This window comes from Numenius arquata, chromosome 2, assembly GCF_964106895.1.
Source record: "Numenius arquata chromosome 2, bNumArq3.hap1.1, whole genome shotgun sequence".
Lineage (NCBI taxonomy): Eukaryota > Metazoa > Chordata > Aves > Charadriiformes > Scolopacidae > Numenius > Numenius arquata.
In genome coordinates, this window is record NC_133577.1 from 28,719,770 (window position 1) to 28,742,754 (window position 22,985).

General features: G+C 38.9%; 1 protein-coding gene across 3 annotated transcripts in view; it reads right to left on the minus strand.

The window, feature by feature from the left end:
- The window catches only part of SMYD3 (SET and MYND domain containing 3), a 422,465-nt gene that overhangs the window by 225,105 nt on the left and 174,375 nt on the right, over window positions 1–22,985 (minus strand). Inside the window, exons 7-8 of one of the 3 annotated variants that reach the window (XM_074168177.1) lie at window positions 2,932–2,969; window positions 1,824–1,839 (exon numbers count right to left, since the gene is read on the minus strand). The exons of the other annotated variants lie outside the window; for them this stretch is intronic. Coding sequence (XP_074024278.1) covers window positions 1,824–1,839; window positions 2,932–2,969 — 54 coding nt within the window. The remainder of the gene's footprint in view (window positions 1–1,823; window positions 1,840–2,931; window positions 2,970–22,985) is intronic. 3 annotated transcript variants of the gene reach the window in all.

Below are 22,985 nucleotides of genomic sequence, written 5' to 3' on the forward strand. Positions count from 1 at the left end.
GGGTCTGACAGAGACAGCTGGCAGCAAGGTTGCCTGACTCTGTTTTGCAGGTATTTGTATTTGCCAGCTATTTGGAACAGTCCCCAATCTTGTCTCACAGCAAGTCAGCTTGTGTACCCACCTGGCATCAAGCCACAGCCATCTTGGCAAACTGTAAAAGACTCTGAAGAAGCAACAGATTTTCACAGAAAGAAAGAAAAAAAAAAACCAACCCAAAACTAAAAAAGAAGAAACTGGACTGTGAAGTGTAAAAAAAAAAAAAGTTTAAGGTAATTGGAATGAAAATCTCTTCAAAAAGTTCTTTACCTCTGGATTTTAGAATATCATCTGGTTTGAGATCATCTGTCCTTTCAGTGCAAGCATTACCTGCCTGCAGCTGGGAGAGCTGTGTAATCCCATCCTCCTGATTACATTAAGAGAATTTATACCAGGTCCTTGAGCTTTTACCTCATTCCAGACAGATGACTTAAATAATAACTTCTTTAGGACACTCAAAACTGTACAGGACTCTGAACAAGTGAAAATAATTTTGAAGTAATGCACTTTCAAGGGAACAATTTCAACTAATCTTATACTCTGCTGAACTCCTAATTAGCTTTTACTGTCTTAACACACAGTAACACACATGCAGAAATTACTACAGGCATATTGATTAATCAGCCTATTTGGCAAGAGTTGCAGTGATGACAATGTAAGTTGATGAAAATGGAAGTTCTGCCCCCCAGAAAGCATGTCCAGCAACCAGCTCAAAGGGAGCACTGGTAGCGCCATGCCACCGAGGGAGGGACTTGGGCACACCAGGCAGCACCTGCCTCACCACCACCAAGCCAAGCCACAGAGACTCTTCACGGGGACTGCAGAGGAATTTATAGTGGATCTTCAGCACTGGCTGCACTGATGCGTGTGCACAGAAACATCAGGGAAAGAAACCCTGTACTAGAGCATCATGGATTTAATAACCATTTTATGCATTAGTGGCAAGGCCACAAACAATTTAAGCAGGCCTTCATGAAAATGGTATTATCAAAGCAGAGGCGGGAATTACACAGCCATCAAAGGGACAGGAGTCATTCAGAAATCACAGGAAACAGAAGGCAGAGAGCCATGAGAACTGCACTGCTGAAGGATAATGAAGAGAGAACTCAAAGTGAAAACAAAATTCAAATTCCAGTCCTCATATTTGGCCACGTTTTGCACAGCAGCTGCTGACACTCACTTGTAACACATTTTTAAACAAGAAACTTTCAAGACTATGCAACTGTTCCTAGGAACTTTCACTATTTTGCAACATATAAATCAGAATTACAAATCAGATTTGCCATTGGTACCCTGGATTGTTGTTTTCATGGGCTACCAAACTGTCTGCATCTGTACCTTTACTCACTGATTCACTTGTCACCTGTCTGAAAAGAAAACAGCTTAAAAACTTTGATTTAATAGAGAGAGTAAAAGGAAACATAAACCAGCACATTATGAAAATGCCTTAAAAGTATCTGTTATAAACCCTCTATTTCATTTATTGCTTAAGGGATGGCAGCAGGTGTCACATGCTCTGAAGCTGGTGAAGAATCACTTCTTTACTGCAAAGCTCATCAGCAATGTCAGACTCCAAACATGAGCATGGTTCATTACTTATTTAGTCAGTCTAAAATCCCCTAAATTTCAAGCCTCCTCAACCATCTTTTCAGCCAGCACATTTCCAATATAATTCTCGAAATCCTCGTTATGTTGATGGCCATTTTTGGAGACCGTGGGGCAGGGAGTGTTTCTTCTAACCAGGGAGACCTAGTCCATAAATCTCCCTTTGCCCAACAGTCTCGAACAGCACTGCACACCCACCTGGCCTCTCCTTTCTTCCCCATCTCCTCCCCTTTAACCCAACAAAAAGTCCAAACCACACTATAAGAACTAATTCTGGTAACTGAACTTTTAGCACTAAAGACAGACTATCCAGTGTGCCCCACAAAACTTTTCCAGAATCATTTCTTTCTTCCCCTCATGCAAGCTATAGACAGGAGTATGAGATGGTCTGTAGGTATTTTCTTTTTTTACATGGATTACTACCAATATTTAAATTGCACATCATGTTTTTTCTACCATAGGCAATGTTTTAGCTGCTCTAGTTGTTTCCTGGTCATGCTTTTTCAGAGCATAATGCCCCTGTGGTACTTCACAAGTAGCTCTACAGTTTCAGCTGAATTTTGCACGTGCATCCTGCAAAGGCAATTGCAGGCAGCGCATACAGGATGCCCAAAACAAAACTGCATCGCAACACACCCGCATAGCAAGTAAAAAAGTCCAGATACATCTCTAACTTCCAATATGCAACTGAAGTATCCTGTTTAATTTTGAGCTTTTACATCATTTTCACTACACTGTGCATCTTTAAACTTCATGAGATCCTAACACCATTCTAGCTCCAGAAATCTTAAAGAATTACTAAATGCTGCTGTGGTACTACCTTGGCTAAATTGAAAAGAGCACTGTTTTTCAAGTTTTCTAACTGATCGCAGTCAGGAAAGATATAATCATAGTTACCAGAAGATATAAAATGACACAAAATGAGTCATTCCTTAGTCCCAGACTGCTTGACATTTACAAAATTGGCCTGATACAAAAGGGGAAAAATATGACCTTGAAGGTAATTAAGCTTACACAGTTATTAGCCTGGGGCTCACTGAAGAATGGTAATAGACTTATTAATTCCTAACATGGCAAAATAGTCAAGGTGCAGAACACAGTCCCAAAATCCTCTGCACCCCATTTCTATTTGAACTGCTTAATGTTTATTAGCTGCCTATAACTGCCCAGCCTTCAACACACTGCTTGCTTCAAAACCCAAAAGGGGACTGGGGCATTACACAGCTTCACCTTAACCTGGCCTGGCTGGAAGCTGTACTGGAAGCAATCTTGCTACTGGAATTTTTTGACAAATTCCCAGAAAGGCTCCAGGAAACATCCTGGATTCACTTCAAAGAGCAGACAGCATATAGTAGGACTGCCCTTGTGCAGGACTTCTCAGTTGTCATATGTCTCTGTCTGCACTTTTGATGCCAGACCATGATCTAGTTTGCCCACTTCCCAAAAGGTTGTGGAGAAACAGCAGTTGCAGTAACTCCATGCTTAAGCAATCAAAACAAAAAAATAAACACAGATTGCTACCATTTTGCTTGAAAAGTAAACAAGTGAAGAAAGCTACTAAAAATTGCTAGGATTTTTCTATGAGTAAAAAAACCCAAGATTCCTGTTATTTGACTATTGGTTCATAATGGTTCACTTGAACAATGTTTTCAAGCTGTCCTCTGCATCATAAAGGCTGAAAATTTGCATTAATCAAGGAACACAAATAGTTTGCTGAACTTGCCTGTCAGTGGGCAGGAGACTATCCTTAGCTCTATACTTTATTACTACTGTGCAGGGATCAGCTACACACGTTTCTCTCGCAGCTCTTGAGCACGTGTCCCACATGGCTCACCCAAGACACAGGTCCAATAAACTAGGCACTAAATATCTGATCTCTCAATAAACTCACAATTGACAAAAAATGACACTTTACTGCAGGTGGCTGTCACTTGTAACCCCAGAGACGGAACACAAATAGCTGAAAACACCAGAAAGGTGAGCAGGGCATGAAGAAAACATTTTATTTGGCTAGCCTCTGTGGAAGGGCAAAAATAAACAAATAAATGGAAAGATCTCCACTTGATGACGTTACCTCCTGGCCCTGAACCAGCCCACATGCTAGTCTAGCTTTATTGCATAATCATGGAAAACACATCAGATGGGTTAACAGAAGTTTGCTTACTGTTTTGGTGCGGTGCTTAAAATGGTATCAGACCATGTTTTCTTCCCAATATTCATTAATGCTCTACCTGTCTTAAAAACTGAACAGGCAAACATGGTAATGATCCCCAGAGACATTTCATAGAATTGAAGAGATGGTGCCCTCTCCCTCGTCAAAAGACAAGATTTCAGCTGCTGTAACAAAACATTCACTAGTTGATAGTACGATACTTCCCATGGCAAAAATACAGCTTTCCCTGGTTTATGTTCACTCCATGTGCAGTACAAAAATGCCCTAAACCCTATTTAAATATAGTACCGGAGTAAAAATCAATTGTGAAAATGTTAAAATAAAAAGGAATAAAATAATAATACAAAATCTTGCGGCAAATCTGCTCCCTGACTCTACGCAGTCAGATCTGCAGACTGAGGAGCAAACCAAAGCTTTTACTTCCATCAGCAAAGCTGAAGCAGCTCTTCTATCCCATGACTGTAGTTTTTCTGCCACTTTTCATAACAACAACTTTTTAACTAAGTGTTGGCTGTGATCATGCCAGAAGAGCCATTCTGCTTGCTGTGTCCTGGCAGTGTGGAAGGGACACAGCACAGGGATGTCCACATACAATAGCCATCACTTCCTCTCTCCTGTTGGACACAAGCCTGGCTGAGCTTGCCATGCCTGCTGCTGGAGTGATGTGCTTTAAGCCAGGCAGGATTTCAGCAGTAACAAGCAACCCCATTTACACACCCAATTTTGCTCTCGATAAGTCACAAATTAACCCTCTGGCAAGCATGGATATTGAGATTTGCATTGAATGTTTGGCTGGCCCTCAAAGCAACGAGCAGGTTAGCATGCCACAAGTTCCTATTTGTGACTTGATACATATTTTAAAGCACTTCTACATTTCAAAAATTTGTTACAGAAATCTTTTGTTCTGCAGTATTTCAAATAGCTTAATACAGAATCTAAAAAAGGAGAAGGCTATCTTCTGTTTTAAATAATTCCTAAAAATTACAAGACTGTATTAGGTGTTTCTGTCACAAAATTAATGGATCTGTAGTAGTACTTATACTCTAAATTTAAAAATTACTTAATTACCCACAGATTTTCAGTACATTGAACATTATGTGTTAAAAAAATAAACTGAGTTCAAACTAAACTTGCTATTAGAATCTTTGTTTTAAAAAAAAGAAAAAAGCAATTAAGTAAAGAGCTTGACAATGAAATATAACATACTGCAATTGTTCATCTTATGACCAGATATTTCCTGTTAGGAATTCACTCATTTCACAAAAGGAGTGCAGAATGCTCCCATGAATTAAATGTTTCACCTCTACTCTCAGATAGTGACAATCTCCAAGAGCATCCACAAGTCATTTCCATGCTGTAAGAACAGTAATTAGAGAGGAGACCAACCTGAACTCTAAATCCAAACTTTCTTCATTTGGATGTGGGAGCAAGTTCTCAGTTACAGATTTGCTTGTTTTCCGTGACAATTAAAATTTCAACACTAAGAGCCATAGTTTTTCCAGTGCAGAACAGCTTGAAAGCCATTTCCACACTCTGACACAGGTGTTTTGGCAGACACTCTTACTTACCTGCCATTCACAGCTACCACGCAACCTCCACTGAAATGCCAAACCAGAATGATTCAAAATTAGCTTAATGACATTTTTTTCTAGACTAGAACTATGTCCCCCAAAAAAGTATGTGATCTCATTGGAGGAGTCCCATGCCTACAAGATTTTCTGAACAAATTATCACCGATTAAGGTGTGATTTAGCATGCAAACTGCCAGAGGCATCTGAAAAGCCCTGCTGTCACATGATGCACAATTTCCTTCAATATTCAAAACAAAATTAAACTTAAGTTCAGGTGAGCAGCAAAGATGCTTTCTTCAAATGCAGAAATGTTTTATCACAAATGTTCTTTCTATTGTATTGCTGCTTCCTAGAGTAGTTCATAACTCGTTTTTCACAAAGCTGTCTATAGTTTGACAGTCTAAGTATACCCAAAGGTTCCCCTCACCCTTCCCCTACCGCTTTCATTTTCCTCCCCCTGCACTTCCTGAGTATTCATCTTTCAGACAGAGACTGTCACAACATCTCGCCTATACTCTCTTTTCAGCTAAAAATCACTGTTTCATGACTTCCCAGAAATCGGTGCCAGCACTCTGTCTCACGTTCCTGACCTGCCTGCACCACATGCGCAGCCCAAAACCACATGACACTGGCACCGTGCAGCTGCATGGGGTGGGAGGGCGTGTGGAGGGGCAGGGAGAGGAATTAAGGTAGTTTATTGCCTTTTCAGATACTTTGAAAATGAATGACAATATTCTAAAAGCTGGTATGATAATGTGAGAAAATTACAGTCATATATAACTAGCTCACAGAAAAGAGACTGGATTTTCTGTTAACCACTTGAAATGTTCTCCAGTGGCAGTAGAAGAGAAGACCTCTGCTAGGGAGAAAATAATGCAAGCTGCAAATGATTTGCTGCTACCTCCAGCAAATGATATTGGTACATATTCCTCCATAACTACATAGGTTAAGATATGACAGTCCAAAGCAATTTCTCCTGTAGTGCATTTCTGGGACCGTGCTTGTGCCATGACTGCAAAGCTGGTGCTGCTGTTCTCAGGCACTGCAGAAGGAAAGCAGCGGGCAATGTTTCATCTGAGGTACCATACCATTTTGCCACCCAAGCCAGGGGCTAACACGGCATTCAAAAGCACAGGTTCAATTTTTGCATTGGTAAAAAAAAGATTGATTGTAAATTGGGATTACTGTACATACAGTGCATGTAAGGATAAAACACACTAAAAGCAGCTTAGCAAATAATCTGCCAAATTGCGTTACAGACATAAATTGTCTATAGATCATCCTCATCAAGATACATGACAGCTGTAAAATCTTTTTGTAGCAGAAATTCCAGTTGCTAAATCCTCCAAAAAAAGCCTATTATTGTGGGCTGTGAATCATACTAGGCTAGTTTTTTGGCTGTGGCAGACCTGAAACACAGTAGACAGCTTTCACTTATAAAAATCCCACTGTTATAGTAACATCTTTTCAAAAGTATCAAGCATATTGTAGCGTGCAATAATTCCATCTAATTAGTTAGAGAGCCCTGGGCACAGGTTCTGAGAGGGCAGCTCCAGCGAACTCAGATCTTTGTGCCTGGAGGTGATGCAGGACACACCAACCAGGGTACACCCACCTGTGCATTCAAGAGCTTCATCATTCAAACTATGGCACGGGTGCATGGTGCATGAGAACCAAAGCAGAACTGTAGAAACCCAAGAAAGCTCATTACCAAAAGGGTCATTTCTTTAAAAGATAGATCTCAGTTGAACAATACGGGCTATAAAATGGACAACAGACTTCCAAAGCTCAGAGAATCTACAGGTATGATAATGTATTTTTTCCAAGAATGAATATCCCTGTTTTCTTAATGCACAGAAATGGCAGCCACTTCCAAATGTTTTCAGTACTGAAATTTCAAGTCAGTATTTCAGGCAATCTTTAATAATTTTTGGCATATTTAAAACATTCCATTAGTGTCCCTATCTGTTTTATTATGAGAAATACAGTATAAAGAGTACCAGAATGCAACAGGTCCTTCAACCGATAAAGAACTATATTCTTTAATCAGTGTATGCATTTTGCTTAGCCTTTTATGACTAAACATGGGGTTTTCTCTAGTATGAATCACACTAAAACAAAGTATTTTGTCTGACCCAATGAGAATAATGAACAGCAAATTCCAGTAATTCTTACTAAGTAAGGATTATTAAAGAAAACTCCTTTCTTTAATCAGACATCTCCTTTAGCACTAGGAATTCAAGCTTTCCCTGCTTATGCAGATGTTCTTCGCCTGAATTTCCATCCTCGCATGGCAGCAGCCAGCAGCTGGTCTCCTGTCTGGAGTATGTTGCTTTGAATGCAGCCACTAGTGAATTACACACCCTAAATCTGACGCAAATAGAGTCTTGAGATATAAGGAGTCATAAAGGAGATTTGATGGGCTTTAACTGCAGCCGAATGCTACACGAGGAACATACTCTGCAATAACATGTACATCGTATGGATCCTATTTGCTTCCTCGTGATAAAGTGGCAACTTAAGCTGGGAAAATTACTGTCATCCATCTCACCCCATGCATTCACATGCTTGGGAAGCGTAAGCGAGTATGCAGCTACGTGTTTCGCAAACAAAATATTTCTCCTAAGTTAAAAAAGAGAAGACTTTAATGAATTTCACAAGAAATGACCAGGCAGCTGGCATGAGTCCAGCTCATCAAAAACCATCAAATCTGCTTCACAGACACTGAACTTTCCTACCTCACAGGCCAGAACCAGATCCACATTACAAAGGTCCAACACCTCTGAAGTCCAAAGGACAGAATTTATTCCTTAATTGATTTTTTTTTTTTATTACATGCTACAAAGGCACCTCCTTTTTGCTATTATGTGCACTGACAGTATTTGTTCTCAGTCCTCCCACCAGATCTCACTGATCTCACAGTGTGTTTATACAAAGGTTGATGTGCGAAGAGCACACGAGCATATGCTCTGCAATGCAGATTTATAAATATATATATACACTTAGTTTATTTGAACTTAAATAAAATCCACTCCCCCAGAAGTCATGCATACCATGAGAAAATGGTGTGCTCTGCAAAACAGCGCTCATGACTTTTAAAGACTGTTTTGTTAATTTTTTTTATGTATTTTAAGGAATATTTCTTTGAAACATTTTTACATCATATGTGTCTCACTTCCTTATTCTACATTGCCAGTTCTTTATACACTTCACATTTCTATTTAATACCTCTTTAAATCTAATAGTTCCTTCACCCATTTGTTGTTTTATCTTTAATGCTATCAAATTTTCATTTGCTACCTCTCGATCCTTTCTATCTCCTTTGCCACAGAGAGATCCCACGTTATTAATTATCTCACAGGGATATTGAAGAATTTATTGCTGCTGATGTAATAGGAAAAAACTAATTGATTTAATAAGGATATGCTTGAATCCATCAGGTGAAAATTTGGTCTGATTTTGTAGGACACTACCTCAGCAAAACTCTTACAATGCCAGTCTCTATGCCCAATTATAACACGGCAGTGCAACCTCCTCCCATAAATCTACAAGCAGGACAAAATCCAAAATTTTACGCTAATACCCAAACTCCAGAGTCTCCACATACTGCTTTGTAAAACAGAATTGGGTTACTGAGACATCATACGACTTCAGAGGTCAGGGCAGAGATAGTGATGCTTTCATTTGTCACACAGGACAGAAATGTAAAGATGGCTTTGTCTAGAACAACTGACAAGATATTTGCAAAATTAAAGAAATAAAAGAAGGCTTCAGGCAAGACACAATTTCTCATCTTAATGTCCTGCCTGTATAGCTTGGCTTACAAAACGAGAAGTATGCAGCTCAACACCTACTTTTTAATTAGTCTCCATTGATTTTTTTCTTGTATTACAATAACAATTCCTATAGAAGTTTTCACCAAAGTTCCTCAAACACTAACTGTATGAGGAAGCTTATTATTCCCATTTAACAGATGAGAATACTGAGGAATTAAGATTACATGTGACCCCACGTCTCAAGAAGACTTTGACATATTTGCCTGTTGCGTGGGCGCTTCCCAGAGCTTGTATGGGCACCCACAGCCATCCCTGGCTCCGGGTTCTGCCTGTGCCTGGCTAGTTCAGGGACCATGGGACAGAAACAGCCCTGCCCGAATGGTACAGGGAAGGCTGGCTCATGTGAATTCTGCAACCACACACAGACCTATGAATGTTTCAGTTAAAAGAAAGAAGCATCTGTTTCATCAATAGAGAAACTGAACAAGAAGGTAGCAAAAGTCAATGAATCCATCTCGTATCTAAATATTCTTTTGCTGGAATACCCAGAGGGAGGAGAAACCATGAGGAAACTGTGGAGGAACGTTTCAGAGCCCAAAGCATCAGCATAAGTAAGGCCTGAAGCAGTGCATGCAACAGCTTTTAAAGGGTTCAGGGCCTGGGCATAGTACCAGAAATTAGAAAATCAAATAAAAGCAGTGAAGGAGAAATTATTTACTGGTGGGTTTTTTTTCCTCTGTGGATGCAGAGACACGTGAAGCAAAGAAACCTATATTAAAAATAAGGCTAAGTGATCTGTGACAAGAGAGAAAACAAGAAAAAAATAGAATCAGACTTCAGTACCCTGCCAGCTTATACATTGATATACATAGAAAAAACTTGGCACAGAGCTACCGTGGTTTCCCCAGGACTGCTGAGGGACCTGGCAAACCAGCAGGAATATCAGCAGGACAGGTTGTCCCTGCCAGCTAGGAGGCACAGTGATTCAGCCCAGGTTGTCAATTAAAATCTTTACATCACATTTTCTATCATCATATCAGCAGGGTAAAATTGATATCCAAGAGATAAAACAAAATAAAATAAGTTTTTAATTATTCTGAATTAACTGAGAGGTACTGTTTATAAAAGACTTATTAAAAGCCTTTAAGAGAAAATTGGGGGAGGAGAAGGGAGGGAAAAGGAGCTGTTGAACTTTTAACATGCTTTGATTTTGCAAATATATACCATATAATATAATTATATGAAAATATTTCAGTGAGCTGCTCTTCTAAGGAGATACTACATGTAACACATTTTGGAAACTATTTAATGTAAATAATTAGTAATAATATTTTGCTCAAGGATATCAGAAACCATCTTCAGATACTGGATGGGCCAAGAGATTTTGAGCACTATACTTATCATGTACCTCAGACCTCAAAGCCTGCTGTCCACTTTCCTGGGTACCGGAGCACAAGGGATGTCCCCAAGGCCTGGTGCCCGGAAAAAGAAAAGGTAGTTCCTAAAAAGCAAGACTACCCTGAAGATCCCAAAAGCCCAAGATCCAGCTCACCAAGCACAGGCAAGCCTCCACAGGCCAAAGTGACAAGGAGCCCCGACTCCTGGTCCCCAATTATTTGGGCAGGACTGACCCTGAACAGACAAAGGCAACAGAAAAAGGCATTTTCCTCCAGGGAGGACAGGGAACTTTCAAAAGCAGCTTTGGATAATTAAGGGTGGGCTGAACAACACATTTTGTCCTCTTCGGACACAACAGGGTTACGAACACTAGTACAATCCTTGGAAGGAAGGAAAGAGAGGAATATGGAAAAGATAAAAACATTGCCAAAGCATCTGTCCTGGCACCTTACAACCTCCTCCCCCCTGGTGTATACAGCAGTATTGAAAGGTCAGAGAAGTTATAAGGTTTCTGAAACTAAAAAATGAACGTTACTGAACATTCCCATTTAATAACTGTAGGAAAGAAATGGCAGAGTGACTGCCAGCACTCACTGGGTTAGGGCTAATAGGCTGTTTTAAATTGCTTTTCACCAGCACTATCAGCTGGACAAACCTGCACCAAGACACCAGGACAAGCTATTAGTATAATAGCATGTTTACACATGTCAGAGCAGTAATGGAAGGTATTGTAACAGGGATTGACATTAATACAAAGAAGCTCAAAAGAAAGGAAGAAGACGTGAGGCATGTGGTTGGATTCAGAAGACTGAGTGGAAATGTAGATTAAGGAACAAAAGAGTTTTACAGTGGACAACTGCACAGATTAGCAAGTTAAATTGTACCCAAACAAAGTATCCAGCATTGAGACTAACCACCAATGAAAATAACCAAACAGAAAAACACAGATTCACTGAAACATAACATATATTTTAAATAACTAGTAGCAAAGTTTCTCTTTGACGATACCAAGAAGTATCTTTAGACAATAGAGGGGCCAAGACACTTTGAAGTCTTTCCAATTTTTGTCTTATAATTCACATCTTTTAGACTGTCATGCAACTGTGAAGTTTTCAGGAAGCATCAGTGATAATCTTGAAAGCCACAGCAGGATGAACAGAAATGATACGCTAAAAAGGAAGGAATATTCTTCATTCATTTTCTTAACTTAATCGTTGTTTTTGACTGATATATCACTCAAGCATGTGCTAAGAATCAGTATTCATATATTGAAAAGCACCTAAACTGAAATATCTCAAATTTCAAAGAGCTTGGACTCTAAACCTAACAATATTTTAACAAACTAGTAGTGTTCTATTGCACTACTCCACCTCTTTTGGGAAGCACAAGTCAGTTGAAAAAGGGTTATATATGTTTTTGCTATTCAAATGACTTCCACCAGAACATGAAAAAAATAGGAAGAACTGCAGAAGAATGTTCAGAAATTAGTAAAGCGATGTATATGAATAAAGTTTGTGGAGTTCAAGGACCTGCTCTAACTAGCCCTGAAAAAAACCAACCCAAAAAGCAGCCATTCTTCAATTAAAAAAAAAAAAAAAAATCATAATTTCTCCAAATTTTACCTTCTTGTTGCTTTCTCTATTAATAAAGGAAACAATACAAAGAAAATGAGTTGGGACTTCCTCCCCCACACCAGATTGAGTTCAGAAGGTAAACTGAATTAAAGCTGTAACAAAAATTCAGACCAAATGAGATGAACTATTCAGAATTTCAGTTTTGCAACACTGACACCTCTCTAGTGTGAAGTTTAAGGTTCTAGACAGAAAACAGTATCCAACTTTTCAAAAGCCACCCAACTTACTACACTAAATGTTAAATAGAATATTTAATAGAAATATTAAATAGAAGCAGGAAGAAGTATGAGTAGAAAGTGTTAGGCAATAACCAGCTTAACCCATGGTGAAATAATGTACTACAAGTTATGGGTAATCAGTTACAGAAGTGTAATAAATCTATCTCATTTCTACTGACACCTCATTATAGAATTACTTTCTAGAAAACTGATGGTACACAATACAGCATACAAAAAGTATAAATAAAGTCCCAACTGACAGAGAAAAAGAATGCAGAAAGACATAATAACTCGTTTCTTAAGCCCTTAAAAAATATTTCTGAATATTTCTAGTGTATTCAGAATTTTATTCAGCTTTTAAACAGACCTTTAACATTCAGGTCTTTGTTAGCACATATGATTTTTACTATGTGTCAGCACCTTTGATATGTAAAAATCACTCTGCATTATGTTTTAGCACGTATTTCACAGTTCTTTGTTCCTTGCACCACAAATAGAACTGTGTTTTTGAAAACTCTCTAGACACATGCTGTACTTTTTGCAATCTATTTTCTGCAAAGCGCTGCTCTCAAACTAGGCAGCACTCTCTCTCGACCACGTGAGAATGTTAGGACACATCCAGAAGTTATTTATGCCCGATACCTTTTTTTCCTCTGGTAAGTAAATCATTCTTCACCTGAAAGTACATAACGGCAATTATAGTGGCTTGTGCTGACAGCAGAAAAACAGCACATAAAACAATAAATAGCAGAAAGAAGGTATTTAAATAGGCGTGCAAAGTATGCTATACACATTAAAGAACATAAGAGAAATATGATCCCATTTTATCAGAACGTGCAGGATGGTAGGACTGTGGTAGTGCGGTCTACCCAGAGACCTAGAACCATACATCTGCCAAACAGTCAAACAAAATAATAAATTTTGCCAGAAATAATAAATTTTCAACAATGCAGTTGAAAAAAGAGATGGCAGTCAAGATAATACCAGAAACTGCATCTCAACAGCCCCTGCAGTTCTTTAAAGAAGAAAAGGAAAGATGATTAAATACAGAGCTATCTGAACAATGTCCTTCTTCATTAAGCTGGCATCATTTCAGATAAACTGTACTGACCACAGTACATTACTCAATAGGGTTATTCCAGTTTTAGTACATCATAAATGATTTCTGAATTAGTATTTTAACCATGTAACTTACAGCTGGTCTGCAATTAATGGGAAAATCAGACTTGCACAACGTATATATAATATTTTCTACTTCGTCCTGATCGCCAAACTGCCCCTAAATACTTCTTGGGCTGCCCCCCTCCCAAATGTCGGTGAAATATGAAAAGCAAAACCAATTTCATCACAATTTCACCTTAGTGAAATGGTTCCTGCTGGGAAAGAGACCAGAATGAGGTCTGTGGTCTGTGCAGCTGGATCACAGCCTCACTTCACAAACCGAGGAGCTGGCACAGCTTGGACTTCATGCCATGCAAACGCTTTACATGACTTTTGCTGTGACTGGCCATGGACTGCTCTGGTGTCTTTTCACCAATGTGAATGTCAGCCCCTCTTTCACTGTTTTTCACTAGGACTTCCTGGAAATAATTTTCTCTCTTTCTACCTATACTGTTTTGCTCCTGGAATTAGTATTAGGAAGCAGGCACACAACAGTATTTGACAGATAGTCTGTCAGGCCAACCTACACCACTTCTTTAAATAACGTACAGAAACTGAGGTTTGTAAGAGGAATGCTAAGACAGTTGTAACTACAGCAGCTCAGACTATGATGCTGTAATGAAAAGGTAACTGTGCCATTACTGTAATTTGAAAGATAGTAAGAGAGGAAAGAAGGAGGTGGGGAAGGGGGGAGGAAAGCTTTCAGGATTTATTAGACGTTGGCACTGTAATGCCCTTTCTTTAAAAAAATAGCATGCAGTACCATTCCCTGCTGACTCTAAAGCACAGTGACTGTGAGCATGGCTCACAATTACAGCACGCTCTGAAACCTGTCAGTCAAGGAATGGAGCTGCTATTGCCAAAGAAAGCAGCAGATTTACACCTGGGAAAAGAAGCTATAATGTAAGAAATACATTTTCTTTGCTCTCATTTATAACCGTAGTGGGGGAACTAACTACAGGGGGTGCTTAGCATATTTACAAGATACTACAGGAGGTTTTTAGCATATTTACAAGCAACAATGGCATCATTTTACACGCAGAAGTTTAAATATTGTAAGATCTGCTCTTTCTTTAGCTTCTGTGATTTAAGGCATCTGTATCTACACCTCAAGTTGAAACTTTCAAATTGAATAATTTCTACAATGAAAACTCCATGCTCTACTAACTCGTCACGCTCACAGAGATCTTGCTATGAATTCTCTAATAGCAATAGGGCATTTTGATTTGGAGTTTTTATTTTATTTTATTTTATGCTTTATTTTAAAAGGAAAAAAAAAGCTTTGTTAATGCTTAAAAATAACTCGGGATGTTATTTTTAGTCTTAGTTTTTGTTTGCAACAGTAAAACGTGCCAACACTAAAGATGCACACAGTATCTTCAGACAGCTGTGTCCTGCTGAGTACCACTAAACACTGGCATGCTGGGCTTTACCTCTTTTACAGGGTAAGAATAAGAAATCGGTGTATTTTCTATTATGCTCTTTGGTCTTGGGAAATGATACCTGGAGGTGGACAGAAGGAACAGTGTATATGCCAGGAATGGTTTGCATCTGGTACAAACTAGGTTGGGTGCAAAATCCAGACTGAGCCTGGCCCTAATGGGAATCTGTTTTATTTCCATTTTCCAGCACTAGGGCAGCCCTGGGTGCGGGCTCACTGGAAACAACAACGCTCTGAGCCATTTACTTCACAGCTGAACAGAGCTGGGGCTGAGGGGTGCTCAGCTGGCAAGACTGGCCAAAGCTGCCTCTTCAGCCACATTAATGTTATCTTTTTCTGAGACCTGAGATTCCATGGCATACGGGACCCCTGTTCCAACACACAGAAGCACGCTCAGAACACACATGAACACACATGCACACTCCTACTGAAAGTACTTGTGGATGCAAAATAGGAGTTTGCCTCTAAAGATCAAGATGTTGATATTTTGTTGTGTCTGATGCAATTGCTGCTGCAGTTGCATCATGGTGGGCGCCACACTTCTTCGTGCAGCTATTTCTTTGCCACTGCTCTGCTTTCCTTCCTTCTTATGTGTATGACCAAGTGTGTGCTGATCCACAAACCTGAATAACTCACAGCTCACGAAAACTGATCACTTCCAGTGCCTGAACTACCATCATAAATAACTTGGATTTAGACCCTGCTGCAAAGTAACAAGACTGCCAAGTATCAAGCCAATAATTAATTAGCTGAGCTTAAAAGCAGTCACTCTTCGACATAATAAATTGTAACTGGTGGAAAGTGAGTCAAAATCCACCACTAATAAAGAGATATATTGTAATGCCACAGCTGTAACTGTTCGATACAACTCAAAGTGTGACAGTTAAGTACCCCAAGTAGATAAATTCAATTTAATCTGGATTATTTAATCCTCTAGTATGTATCACTTTGGTACTGTCCACATTACTTGCCTTTACTGTGCATACATTTCGTATTCAATAGACACCAGTATTTACAAAATGATTAAGTGATGCAGGATGTTTAAGGCCCCTTACACAGTATAATACTTTGATAGCATACGGTCTGACATATAATTATCTTACTCTATGATTTATTTTTATGCTGTAAACTAAAAATATTTAGAAAGCTGTCTTCTGAATTGTGAATAACGGACTGTAAGAATCTGGCATTATTGCTATTTTAATTTTTATAGGAAACTACTGTTACACACGGCCTCGTCTCAGTTGTGTTGCCCCACTACTATGGATTTCCCATTTTGTATTACGACATCTGGGGCAGTTTAGAGTCCAATGAAAAGGGATTCATTCTGTTCTATTTCACGTCATGAATTTTTTTTTTGGGTGCATAAACAAGCTTGACTCAATTTCCATTCTTATTGCCATTTTTATAGTGCAAAGTTAGATGCCTACTCTATCATTCCTCACGCAAATAGGTATTTTTTACTCACAATTTTGTGTTGCCTGTATCTGAAAAGACTGCACAAGATTTACTTGGACAAATATGGTATGCCAGCCTGAGCCTCAGGGGAGAATTTCCTTACTTCAGAAATTTTGTAGTTTTGAGAAAAATGCCTATAGGACACCACAGTACCCAGCAGTACATTGGAAATCAGCCCAGACTGAAGCTGCCTCCTTGCAGTCCCCAGGAAATAATTTCTCACTGTATGATGTAGCATTGGAGACAGTGCATTTACTTGCAAAAGTATATCAGGAATTGTATTTGCAACACGTAAAACTTTAGTTTTAAAATTTTAAAATATTCTAATACATTGTAAAATGACTTCTGAAAGTCATTTTTTGAGTTTTCTTTATGACTGTTGAAAGATAACAGCAAACTACTAGGACATACAAAATAACTTAACTTGTTGCAAAATGCCTGTTGATATGTTTCTGCAAAGAATGATAACTTTTAAGATTAATTTTAATGCATTCAAATGATATTCAAATTTTTGTAGGAGAGAGGATTGAATTCTACTAACAGTTTTCCTGTCCTGGGGGAATATGTCCAAAATCATCTTCATTTTAGAGCAGAAATACTGTATAAATGAGAAAGATAATAGAAAACAATAGACTGAATACTGAATAGAGGCATAGCACATATGCATTATTTACAAGGCAGAAGGTTTAAGTATTACAAAAGTTGAAACCAGCTCCCATATTAAAGAAAGGGATATTTGAGATAAGATATTACATGACTCCAATACTAATCTTTTAGGATGTTTCAAATTCAAATTCCATTCAGTAAGAAACACTGTAGATTGTGGTACATTTATGAACAGTAGTCAAAAATATCTCTTCAATTTTATCTAATATAGTTGAAATAGAGGAAAAAATCCATTTAAATTAATGGGCTGAAGAAAAGAGTACAGGTTTGCAGAATCAAATCCTTTTGTTTGTAAAACCTTATTATCAAAATATGTAACAAAAAATAACCACAAAATGAAAAATATCTCATGAGAAAGACTGTCACTGGTTTAAATCAATTGGACCCATCATGTTGGTTTCTGAACAGGCGCTCTCAAACCCATGTGAAATCTCCAGCGGGCAGGAGAGAATTAGTGTTTCCCCACACAGATTCACCATGTTCTTGCAGCACAAGAGCATTGCTCCGGTCCCTCAAAATGTTTGACCAACTCTGTCTCATACAGAAGTCACAGAGCAGAAGGGATCCTTGACACCTCAGGGGATAAGGCAAAACCTTTCCTTTATTGAGCTGCTAAAGCTGAGGTAATGCAATATTACTGAAGGGGGAGAGGGGCTCTTGGTTTCTATCATGAAGACAATGCAAAGTGCTTTATCGACTCTTCCAAGCAGCACACCATGAAAAACGTAGAAACAAACCAAGAATGCTGAGAAGGAAATACTAAAGGTCAGGTTAACACCTCTTCCTTCTAGTGCTGTGAGGCAGCCCGGGTGCCCTCTTCCCCCTGCTGATGGATGTTTCCTTCGAAGCACTCAGTCCACTGCACTTCCTGCTCCAAATTTCACCAAATGAAGCTTTTTCAAAGGAGACAAACACAAATCAATAGTACTTGAATAGCTACCACTGAAACATTTACTCTTTTCTGTTGTGCTAATTATCGTCCCTTGGTACGTTTGTTTCAAGCAAGGAATACTTTTCTAAAGGTAGTGCAATAGGCAAGTCTCAATTTTCAAATACTGCTGTTCCTAAATACTTATGGTATAAAAGACCCAATATGCAATCTATCCTGGGAAAGTGTCAGACAACAACTTTCAATATGCTAAAATTTGGTTCATTATTGCATAAGCCACCAAATACCAGGTACTTCTGTTTAAAGAAAATAAATAAGTAAATAAAAACCCATTTAAGCTTCCCAGTCTTCTAAAAGCCTGCTTAATATAACCATAACATGCCTCCACAAGAGAGAAGCTATAGCCGGCTTCATGCTACAGAGCTTGCTCACACCCTTATCAAAATTATACTACAAAATTATTGTGTCTTTTTCTGCCTCTCCCTGAAATGTCCCAGCCTTGTGAAGATCAGGTTACAGAGATCAACAAAAGCTACAGCAGTGCTGGTGGTGATACTGTATGTTATTTACTCACTAAAGAATCCCAAATACAACAAAGCTTACAGCAAATATCACACTGTTGACCACCAGTAAGGAGAACCTCCGAGGTACCATGGGTCAGTACTGGGCAGTAGAGCCCTGGAAAGAGCACAGCGCAAGGGTGCAGCACCAGAACAGTGGCCTCCCTCTCTTCCTCCTCAGGCCCACAGGCAACAACACGGATTGAAGGATTTTCCACGTGCCCTGACAGCAACCAGGAGACTCTGAAGAGGCCTTTTTAATGATGATGTCCTTCAGCTAAATGCATCCAGTTGCAGGAGCCCTGTTTCCATGGCGGAGCCGGGCAGCTCCCGGGAGAGCTGGGGCTGAGCCATGTGGCGCTAACAGCCTCAGCTCTGTAGAGGTTCCCGTGCCATGACGTTTTGTCTAACACAAAGAGCAACTTCAAAAGGATTTCTGTCTTAGGAGTAGGCTTTTTGTTCTGCAATGAATAAAAATTACTTGCACCACCGTCTCAACACAGTAGAAACTATAAAATAAATAGTTACTTTCGGCTTCCATGATATTGTATTTACAAATATTATTTTACACCTTCTTACCAATTCTCTTAAAACACCATTTCATAATGTACTACTAGCAGCGTGAGAATGCCTCCTATCAAACGAATTTTCAGATTTTGGTTTTTTACTGTTCAAAATGGGGAAAATCCTCCTTGTTCAAAATGAATTAAAAAAAAAAAAAACTAAATAAAGCCAAAAAATCTGTATTCCATATTAAAAAAAAACAAAACAAAAACAAAAACAAAAACCCAACCAAAAACCACACAACAAAAAAACACAACAAAACCCACCAGAATTGACATAGGATTACCTAGGCTTTTTAAGAAGAGATGATACAAATCAGTAGCTCTACTAAAGAGATGTCTATACTTCATGGAAATGTAGAGTTTAAAAAAATGTAATTTTTTTCTCCATGCATATACAGTATCATACCGATAGGTGAGAACACTCATATTTGTGTATGAAATCCATAAATGACTAGAGAGAAATAAAGGCTATTTATATTGTGTTAACATACAAAGTACATAACTGCTAGCTCCTTAGATGAAAAGCATTCTGGTCTCTTTTCCGTCCACAGGATTAAAGAGATTTTCCTAATTAGTAAGTAGAATTATAACACTTTTGAGGAAATTTCTGCTGTACTAATATGGAAATCTTTCATTCCCTAAAGAGTAAAATTTTAAATAGTAAATAAATGTATAACTTCTAGTCATATTAACGTACTAAGTGAAAATGCCTAAGATGCAAGGAAACTTGTCCTAGTGTGCACATCAGCCATTTGTTTGAAGGCTGTAAAGCATTTCACATTTCCCTCCCCTTTTAATGCATATTGCTAAATGTAAGCATTGCTCCATATCACACAGCTGGTAGCTTCGGGCTGCTTTATTGTTGTTGTTTTTTAAATCGAGCTCTTCTGGAAGCTTCTTTTCCTTTCTTTTCTTAAAATCCTGCTCCATTTTGAAAAAGCAGAATGATATGAACAAGAACATTTACAAAAACCTTACTTTCATTTTCTCTGCATTGTTTCTCTTCTATCAAATGTCTTTCTCATTATTGTTTCCCACTAGCACCTCATTTCACTCAATAGAGATAAACAAATAGCCATATCCTCTTAAAAAACCATGGCACTGTTAACATATGCTCTAAAGGACAATTTAGAGACACCGCGTGAACAATGATTATTGGCCTGCCTTTTCTTATGCAACTTGCTAATGTTGCTGCAGAACGGTTGTTTTCTCAAAGCATTCATTATTCATACAGAATACTGCACACTGCATCGCAGAACCTGGAAATCTAGATTAATTGCCATATTAGAAATCCTGCTTAGTATGAAGCAAGGGTTGCTGTTCTGGAGGAACAAAAATCTATTCTTCAGGCTCTTAGCATACACGTTTTTGGTATTAAAGCATCTCCCTCAGTGGAGTACCTTCTTTTCGTAGGCTTGCCCTGAAAATCTTGTATTCTTTAGCCAGTGTAGGAACGATGTCGGAAATAATTAAATTTGCTTCCTCAGCATCATGACACTTCACCAGAAACTCCAAGATCAACATCTGATGTCAGCAGTACAAGCTTTAATGATACCGGAGTACATTGCCTCCTTTTGAGAGACAGAAAAAAAGATTGTAGGCTTCTCAGTATATTGTATACTTCTCAGTCAGACCTACCTCAGCTGGCTGCATTGCATATCAAACGTCAAAAAATGTACAAAAACCTTGTTATCATTTCAGCTAATCAAATTCTGTGGCTTCCTTGGGCGTATATGTGCTCACTGACCTCCACAATGTCACGACTTTCAGGTTACTCATTGATTTCTGGGAATCAAAAATGTGATGCAAATAAGGAATTGCTCGTCAATTAGTTCTTATCACAAGCTCACAGTCTGTGGTAATGGTATGACACACCGGCCTGCATAACAATTGGAAACAAGCCTTTTCTAGCCAGGTAACTGTCCTCAAAGGCAAGACATGTTCCCTTTCCCAAGAACAGATGTAGTGAGCAACATGATTAATGCCTCTGTGCATGGTACAAGACTGATTTTTAACAGCTGTCAGCAATTTCAGATGGTATGGGCAGTCCCTTCCCACTTATCCTATACACGTGATACCAATGTAATCACAGTTTCAGTCCACACACAGAAGGAAAGCTTTTCTTTTTCTCATTACTATTATTTAATTCCATCACTGCCAGCTAACTGTAATGAAACTATTTGGAGCTTCTTTAAAATGTCTATCATTTACCATATGTTCATTTAATTTTTAAGAGACAGCTATATCATGCAAGTTGCAATTCTTTGCCTACCAATGTATGCCATTAAAATGAATATTCATGTGGAACTTCCAGTGGCTTTTCTTAATATCAAATCTATTGGAGTCATTAAAAGGCTTCTCAAGTGCCTCTGGCACTTGTAAATTATGAACTTTAACTCTCTGTCTGCAAGTGCTAATCTCAGCGTAAAATAGAAAAATAAATTACAGGCATCAATTATCAAAGTTTATAATTTTCATGAGTAAATTGGGATTTTTATAGTACCTACAGCACGCACTTAGCTTTATTAGAAGTCACTAATAAGTTACTCTTGACTGGTCTAAACAAACAGAAAATCACTTTAAATACATTATCATTTCTGTTTCTAGATTTTATGAAATTGCTATTATCAGCAAGCAGATATTCTTACTAATTCCAGAAATATTGCTATTTATTATCTTTTATCAGGCAAGGCGCTGCAGAAGAACTTGTATGAAATAAAGGCTTAGTTGCCTTTCCTTCTGTGGAAATACCCGAGTGCAAATGCCAAGCAAACATCAGTTCGTATGTGGAAAAAGTGAGAATCAATGGCTAATTAAAGGTCTCTTGACCCAGAGTGGTCATTCCCAGGGAGTCCTTACATTACCAGCATACAGGGTAGCACACCTTAAGATTGTAAGGCCTGAAAAGCTGCAGCTACTCCATACCCTCCACTTTTGGGGTGCTGGGGGGCCGCAGAGGGTGACATGGGGAGGGAGGGGTGCTGTTTTGCCTGCCTGATGTGAGCAGCCATAAAGGTGGCCTGGTTAAAAGGGGAAAATTACTGAACAAAAGAAAATGTCTGCTGAAAAATACTGACAGAGAAAGTGCCTGCCAGCCTGGGAGCTGTGAGCCTTGAAAACATCCTTGAAAAGTGCAGCTGGCCTCCCTGGAGTACATCTGGGTACCTAGAAACCGGAGACATCCTCAGATAATATCTATAGGTGCAAAAACAAGGAACTGCAACAGCGATTTATAGTCTGAAAAGGTGAAAAACAGTCTGGCAAAAGGGGAAAGGAGCTCTCTCCAAGAAATTCTCATACCTTTCCTTTTCCTAAACAGATTGAATTTTGCTCAAGCTTTTTACAAGCTCTTAGACTCTCGCCTGAGATGCCAGGCTGACTGCAGACCCTGTGACACAGATCATCTTTCATAGAATCAGAGAATGGTTTGGGTTGGAAGGGACCTTTAAAAGTCATCTAGTCCAAACTTCCTGGCAATGAGCAGGGACATCTTCAACTACATCAGGTTGCTCAGAGCCCCACCCAACCTGACCTTGAATGTTTCCAGGGATGTCATCTACCACCTCTCTGGGCAACTGTTCCAGTGTTTCACCACTCTCATTGTAAAAAAAAAATTCTTTCTTAAAAAAAAAAAAAAAAATAGGCCCCACTGAAAAGTTTGTCCCCATCTTTCTTATAAGTCCCCTTTAAGTACTGAAAGGCCACTCTAAGGTCTCACCAGAGCCTTCTCTTCTTCAGGCTGAACAACCCCAACTCTCTCAGCCTGTCTTCATAGGAGAGGTGCTCCAGCCCTCTGATCATCTTCATGGCCCTCTGCTGGACTCACTCCAACG